The following is an 8493-nucleotide window of genomic DNA, read 5'->3' as shown; positions in this document are numbered from 1 at the left end:
CCTGACATTTTTAGTCATAGAGGTGATCTAATAAATTACTAAAAAAAACATTTGTAGGAGTGTATAATATGTGTACCTACACTAAGTATTAAGTTTAAGTTATTATAAACTAGACATAAGGCGTCTTGTGTCTACATAAGTAACAGAGTTATGGGTCTATCCCTTAATGCATGACCGCCAAGGAACTATATTTTTAATGGTTAGCGGAATAAAGGAACATTCGATATTGTGGGAGTTACCTATAAAAACCAGGGAATGGCATTGGTTGATCGTCAACTGTTCATACTCATTCAATACCGCTGCTTTGTATGACTGAGCAGCGGCGTTGGCTAAAGAGCGAAATACACCACACAAGCGGTTTGACAAACCAAGCGAAATTTCCCTTTGCTTCAAGCCATTTGTGCTGTGTATGGGGGTGTTTGAAGGTTTGACAAACCGCTTGAGGGAAATTTGAGCAAAAATCAAATTTTTTTGATTTTCTGGCCGCCATGTTGACGTTTGAACAAACCGCTTGCGATGTGGATGGTAAAATCGCCTCATTTGCCACTGAATTTTCACCAAGTGAGGACGTAAGGCAGAAAAATGGAAGAAAACCAAAAATGTTTAACATTGTGAACCGGAAGAAAACTGAAATTCTGTGCTTGAATGACTCATGTTTGCATGGTGTATGGCAAAATGGGAAAAGTATGTTTGACAAGCCGCTTGTATGGTGTATTTCGCTCTTTAGTAGTATCGATACCTAAACGAAATTAGAGGATGACTGAACACGAGCGCATTGCGTGCTGTCTTGCAAATACAGCCATCACAAGTGAGCGATGCTTATAACTGCTCATACTGATATTGACTTCGGCAAATCTGTACTCTGAATGATCGTGCACGAAACCAGCAAACGTGGCAGTTGAACGCCTACCAATTTCGTCATAAGTGGTCATTGAATTGCGGAAAATGACACAATACAGTATAGGTGCCAAAAAATACTCACTGGTCCAGTTTTGAAAGCAAGGTGCACGGCATGCGGTCTCAATGCAAGCGGGGCAGCAAGATTGAGCGAGCTGTCGGCTGAAGAGCGCGGCCTGTGTGCAAGAGTCGTACGAGAAGAGTGGTAGCGGAGTTCCAATGCCATCTGACAGCGACAGTGCCAATTTTGCGGTCAGAAACGATCCGAGCAAAGATGGTAACCGCGGCAATGGTGCGAACACAGGCAAAGAGGCAGAAAAGGGCAAGGCCGCGGCGAAGGCAACGGTAATGGTTAGCAGCAGCATGATTTGCGATGTTTAGTATGTGCGAAGTAGAAGATTTGGTCCTCTGCTAATGCTGCTGTTAGAATGCCGACCACTGATTTAGAGAAATACGAAAGTTTCGATAAATCAGTAAATACTGAAGCTAATTTATTCAAAATTGATGTTTGTACTAATTCGTTAGCAAAAAATGCGGTTATAATCAAATTTTGAAAAATGGGCGTGACCCCGCCCGCTTATGATCACATATGTGTATCAATTCACATATGTGTTCGATCAATTTGTACCAAACTCGGTATGATTAATGTGCTTGCCACATAAAGACAAAAAGTTGAAAATTATTGCAATCTGACCAAAATTACGCCCACTTTTCTATAACGGTAACGCTATTTCGAAATTTAAGGACGCTTATTGATACTAAAAATCCCTTGAAGAGAAGTAACATTACTATTATGGAATTTTGGAAAATGGGCGTGATGCCGCCCACATATATCTATATACATAAGTTTTTCTCATTACATCTAACTGAACGTTCTATCGCAGATGTTTGAAATAGACGTAAAACCACCCATGTTTACCACGTAGCGGTAGTTTTCGGAAAGGTGAAAAACATATATTTAATACTTGCGCCGGGTATTTAATGATCGGCTCCGCCCGAACTTAGACTTTTCTACTTGTTTTTTTTTTTTTAATGTAATTATAGGTCTGCACTTTTATAATAAAATTAAACTCGAAAAATTTTAATTATCTAATAATAAAATAAATAATCTATACATATGTATAATAAAATTGTAATAGGCCGATGTCTATACATTATAGATTTTAAAGAAAAAATAATAAAATAATAATAATAATAATAATAATACATTGGCGCTTATATGTTAGTGTTTGGCCGAGCTTCTCTTCCGATTTGCGGCGTGCGCCTTATTGTTCCCACACAAAGTGGAGGGACCTACAGTTTTACGCCGACTCCGAACGGCGATTGTTTTTTTATGAGAAGCTGTTTTTCATGGCAGAAATACACTCGGAGTTTTGCCATTGCCTGCCGAGGGGCGACCGCTGTTAAGAAAAAAACCTTTTTTTCAAAAATTTTTGCGATGTTGCTTTGAAAAATTAATATGGGGGGTCTTTATTAGAGCAACAGAAACCAAATCAACAATTTTAAGAATTCTTGTCTGTCTGTCTATCTGCCCGTATGATTGTACGCGCATCACTCGAAAACTAATACATGGAATAGAATGTAGTTTTCACCGATGTATTGCTAGAGGTCTAACTTAAAAAAAAAGAAGATAATTAGACAGTTGCCACCTGTTTGTTTGCAGTTTATGTTAATTGATAATATAAAGTAAATATTGCAATATGGCTGAAAAAGAATAGGCTTACAGCAGAAAATATTTTTTTTTAAGGTTACTACCTGTTTAAAAGTTTTTAATTGATAAGGTAAATTGAGTATTGCAATATGGGTATCAAACTGAAGAGGTTTAAAAAAGTTTACTGCCGAAAATGTTTTTGAGGAGGGTTGCCACCTGCTTGAAACATTTTATTAAATTAAGTTGATAAAATAAATGAAATATTACAATATGGGTATCAAGCAGCACAATAATACGTTTAGGAGTAGTGAAGCACGCCGGGTATTTGCTAGTATGATATAAATTTAGACAAAATAAAATGAATAAATCAAATAAAATATATAAAATAAAATATAAAAATTATTGGCATCGGAGATCGAACCTCAGTCCTATGGAATTGCAGTATGCAGCTTTTACCACTGGGCTACCGCGAATGCCAAACTCGCTTAGTTTGTTTGCGTACTTGTGCAATCGAGAATAGCTGGTCGTTTTGGAAATTCCTCTGATCCGCATTCATGTTGAGAATTAGATGCAGGGCTTATTCCGGAGCAAATGCAGGTAATTTCTAAGTTAATTCCGAATTAACGAGTTTTTTCTGATCAACGCTGCAGTCTGTATGCAAGAGCAAAAATTTGGCAGCGCGCTGGGCATGCCTCGTATAAAATGACAAATGTTAGCAGTAAGCAATACAGGGATCGGTGTTATTTTATCGATAATATATTTCGATAAAAGTCGACAAAAAAGTTAATTCATATGTAGTACCTACAAAATAATGGAGCCAAGACTGGGGCGGCTGGTACTATAGGGCCTAGGGCGGACAAGACTGCAAATCCACCATTGCGCGCACTGCTAACCAATCAACCACAGCGGCCGCCAATAGGAGTACAGCAAAAAAGAAAAAAGAAAATATTCATAGCAAAATATCAAACTAACTCAAATCAAAAAGAATTTTTGATAAAACTGCATAATTGCAATCATAGGACGAGCTTAAAGTAGATACAATGGGCCTTATGAATAAAAATAAAAAAAGCAATTGCTTAGTTTTTATTCATACTTCCCAATTTAAAATATAAATTTGCAAGAAAAAAATTTGATTTTGTTGCAAGTAATTTAAATTTATTTTTCTACATGAGCGGATATATCGATGGTTGTCTGCAATAACGACAGAATTCAAAATTCAAAAAAAAACTTACTACTGTTAAGTGGTTCATATTTCCAATCCTTGTATAATTTATGTCTAATCCTTCCTACTTACTTTAGTAATCCTTACTACTTACTTTAGTAAGGATTATACATGGATTAGGCAAGAATTAGAGACATAAGCCACTTAATAGTACTTTAGGGGTTTTAATTTTTTGAATTTTGAATTTTGTCGCTATTGAACAGGACCATCGATATGTTCAATAAGCCAATCTGATTGATGTCCAGCTTTTTTTTTAATATATCTGTGGTCAAGCATTGCTTTAAAATTTTATATATCTACTGAAATTCATAAGACAGTTTCACATTAAATTTTACACAATTTTGTGAGTATGAAATTTTTCGAGTGCTTACTAAGAGATATTTAAAAGTAAACACTAAGGGCCAATTTCACAATGCGTAGTTAACTCAGAATCGGCAGTTAACTACAGATTTTTGTACTGAAAATCTCTGGTTAACTGCCGATTCTGAGTAAGCTACGCACTGTGAAATTGGCCCTAAGTATCATATTTGAAATAGTTTCTGTTGCGTGCAACTGCGACTTCAGCTTCTATTGTTCTTTTGATAGACACACCTCCTGTAAAATTTATAAAATTTTTATTGTCTAGCTGAAGGAAAGCACCTTGATATGTACATTAGGGTGGCCCTTAAATCCTCGATCGGTAATACTACGGTCACAGATATCACATATAAATTTTGGTCCCGATTGGAAACGGTAAGGGCGTGCCGCACAGGGGGCATAGTTCAGATTTCTCTATAGAGATTGAAAAAAATTAAAATTATTAATTTTTCATCTAATACCCAAAATCGATACTATCATAGTCGAAGATATCACGTAGAAATTTTGGTCCCGATTGGAGTCGATTAAGGCTCTCGTAAAGGGGTCAAACGCCAGATGCCTCTCGGGATATTCACAAAATTAAAAATATTTTTTTTCCATTTTTGCAAAATTGATACTACTAAAGTTGAAGATATCACATATAAATCTGCATATCCACATTTTTTCTAAAGACAAAAAAAAAAAATTCGTGAAAATGTTTTCATAACACTTAGTTTTTTTTTAATTTTTATCAACTGGTTCCTTTTCTGCACTTCAAATAAAAATTAAAAAAAAAAACAGGCTCAACTGGTCTCTTGCAAATTTTATTAGCTTTCATTAAAAAAAAAATTCATCAAAATTGAGTCAAAAATGAAGGCTCCAGTGAATTGTGAACACTCAAAGCCAGTTTTGATCCACTATGCGATGGTAGCACACATACGGCGTATAATCAAGTGATTCTACATAAATATATGTATTTTTCGAGCAAACTCGTACCAAACTGCAGTGAATTGCAACGCGACGGCTGATCTTCGGATGTGATGCCTTTCTCGCTATCAATCACCCCCTTTTCCTTGACATTGGTGGCACTGTTTACCTCAATCTTTGGTTGGGGAACAAATAAAGGAAGGTGAAACATCTCCCCGGGCCACCACAATTCCACGACGTTTATGATTTGTTTGCCTTGAGCTGGTGGTTGGGGTATTCTGTTACCTGAGTGTGTAGGGGTGACACCCTACAGAAATGGCTTTCAGGCTAATGCCATGCCGTCCCATTAAAACCCTGGCAGGCCTCGAAGTACGTTCCGATGTTGTCGCCGTTACGTTAGTGGTTGTAGGTAACGGTTGAGGTACTCCTCCTGTATTTTGTAACGGGTAAGGGGTTCAAGCCACCGCTTGACCTCCCTGTTTTTATAGATAATCGTGGAATTCCATAGTGACTACAACGCCCAAGTGAGGATAGCGGCTCCGAGTGGGGACCCCTCTAGCATGGACAACCAATAACTTTTGATAATAGTGAAAGCTCTGAGTTGCCAATCGGAGATGACGGAATTGATCTTGCGCTGCCATGCATGCCTGACGATTGCAGTTTATGGAATTTAAATGTGCTCTGCACAATCCACGATAACAGCTGACGCGATATCAGCACTCTTAGCATCGGCTATAAGGCCTTATCGAGAATGTTAAGACTACCGAACGAGGAACTGTGGGCTGTGTGGTCTTTACAACGACTTTGATATCGTAAGTATTCCAGGCGGTACACCCTGGTGCTGGTAGAAGAAGAGGAAGCCCTCCTCCGGGTTGGAAATATCAGATGGAGAGAGACTTAGTTTTTTGGTGCGCGGCAGATAGCTAGAGGAACGACGTAAATGCCATGTTGATCTCAGTCAAAAACACTTAAGCGGTTATACCAACAATTAGGACCTACATACAAATCATAGTTTATTTTTCTCTTATCTTTATTTTTATCTTTTTACGTTCCATTCGTCAATCTTAGCATCACTTATAACCATGATTTGAAATCTTAATTGATACTCCACTGCTTAAAGATGTTATTCGAGATACTAAAGAAGCTGTTGATGTTCCTGAAGGTTCATATAAAGACTAATCTTTTTCGGTTTTCTGTCGACCGCTTCGCCTTGGGCCTATTCCAAAATCCATCGTTTCATGTACATACAAAATTTCACCATGGAGGGAAAAGTTCATAAATGCTATTCACTTCTAAGTGGGCAGAATTGATGCTTTGGTCAAGTGTGCTCTGATTGGCTACACTAAACTCCCGTTTGGAATGAGCTTAAGCTAGATTAGACCACCAATGGTGACAACCTAAAGTAAAATTATTTTTCACTTGGTGTTCCTATAAATCTCAGGATAGGAAAAACCACGCAATTTTGAATAAGATCCAATTTTAAACTAATAAACCACACATTTCTTGTCGTATGTGTTTTATTTTACAGTCCCATCTGCTCAATGAAAGCAAGCATGAGTATACTAAGACAATTTTTTAAATATGGATGGAAGGCTTCTTAGTTTCGCGAGACGAGCTAATAATAATAGCCTTTAATTTAAGCTGAGCTCAAAGCTCTTCGAGGTTATAGAAACCCGAAAGCAATCAACGCTACTATGAAAATGCTTACTGTAACTAATTACAAGTAACAAAGTCGTATTTATCCTTTTTACCATTTATTTCGTTCTGCTTTACTTTCTTTAACCCTTAAGCTACTAGTACAACATGACAATATTTTCATTTTTTTTCTTAGAAATACCAAATTCCACAGCCAGCTGGAGCCTTTGATTTAATTGAAGTATTTGGTGTAGTAGTCATTGTAATAGTTGTAGTCGAATTGTCCGTAGTTCTTGTATCCCTCGTAGTATTGCTTGAGTGTGTTTTGGTGGTAGATGCTGGCATCAATGAAGTACATGTTAGGCACGAAGAATTCGTACTCGTCAATTGGACGGTCGAGTGGGTAACCGAAGGGCCTGTTGTCAACGTAGCGTGCGCCGGAACCAATGCCAGCAGAGTAGGATGCATCGAAGTTGTAGGATTGCTCAACGGTCGCTTGGTATGGCGCAATGTAGAACAGCAGTTGCACTGGGAAACCACCTGCCCATCCCTTAGCCAAGAGAAGACGGTCTGGGTAGCCACTGTGTGGTTCGCTAATGTCCAAAGGCAATGCATATTTGCCATCGAAGGCAGCCATTACGTAGCGGTACAATTCAGTGTAGGTGGTGCGATCCTTGACAGTCGAGTAGAAGTCGTCGGACGAACGTCTGATGACATTCTCACCAGCAGACAATTCATGAACAAATGCATCCAATTCAACAAAGTTCTGACGGTTCTGGTTCAGCGAGATAATACGTCCATATTCATCGTATTTGGGTCCATAGTATGCGCGAATGACCACCTTTTGTGGTTTGTCAGATTGGACTGTGATGTCAAAGTTGAATGGTTTGTGGTTGAGACGCATTTGACGGGCGTATAGTGCCTTACCCCAGACGAATTGACCATCAACGATTACCATTTTGTCGTTCATGAGGTTGGTGACATCAAAGTCTACCAAATCGTAGTAGGTAACCAATTCACTGACTCCCACACGCTTGATTTCAACGCCGGGCAGAGCAAGTTCCTCTCTGGTGTAAGGGTGGAGTTGTTGTTTGTACAGGTAGTAGACAGTGCTGATTTGTTTGTACAAGCTGTAGAAGAGGGGATCGCGCATCATGGTTTCGTAGTTCAAAATGACGTTGGGGATTACTTCGAATTGGTTATATTCAGTGTTGGCAATGAGCATGTGGCTCAGCATGTACCAAGAGTTGAGGACGTACTTGTCGAAGATATCGACGTTACCTTGCAAGTAATCTGCGATGTATTCAACAGCTTCGGGTTGTTGCAAATCGATCTTGTGTCCGTCGCGGGTGGTGTACACACCGGATTCAATGATACCATAGATACGTTTGTGGGCGCTTTGGATCTGGTTCAACATGTCAAAGTTGCCGTAGCTTTGGATTTCGAAGTAGTTCTTACGGTAAGTGTAACCAGCACCATTGAAAGAGACCAACTCTGGATCATAGCCGTATTCGTAAGCGTGGTACCAGGAGAGTTCTGGAATATCGCCGAAACCATGAGACAAACGTTCCATGTAGTAACGAGACAACAGTTGTTCAACATTAAAGATCCACCATTCACTACGACGATCCTTGTTCAAACCGAACTTGTCGCCGTTCAAGAAGAAAGCGTAGTCCATGTTCAAATAGTACCAGTATGAGTTCAAGCCCAAATCTTCAGTGAAGTAGGACAACACAGAGTGTTCGTTGAAGAATTCAATATCGCGGGTGTAGTCAACCGGATGCCAGAAAATGTTGACATCCTTCATGAATGATGCATATTTCTC

At 38.8% G+C, this 8493-nt stretch overlaps 1 protein-coding gene across 1 annotated transcript in view; it reads left to right on the top strand.

Annotated features, from left to right (window-relative positions):
• Nucleotides 1-8493, top strand: part of LOC118740086 (kelch-like protein diablo) — a 23355-nt gene that overhangs the window by 12065 nt on the left and 2797 nt on the right. The window contains exon 6 of the mRNA XM_036471579.1: nt 6865-7333. Within this exon, the coding sequence (XP_036327472.1) occupies nt 6865-7333 (469 nt within the window). The remainder of the gene's footprint in view (nt 1-6864; nt 7334-8493) is intronic.

This window comes from Rhagoletis pomonella, unplaced genomic scaffold, assembly GCF_013731165.1.
Source record: "Rhagoletis pomonella isolate Grant_MI unplaced genomic scaffold, Rhpom_1.0 Rhpom_scaffold_00005, whole genome shotgun sequence".
Taxonomy (NCBI): domain Eukaryota; kingdom Metazoa; phylum Arthropoda; class Insecta; order Diptera; family Tephritidae; genus Rhagoletis; species Rhagoletis pomonella.
This window is presented reverse-complemented; position numbering and strand designations above follow the sequence as displayed.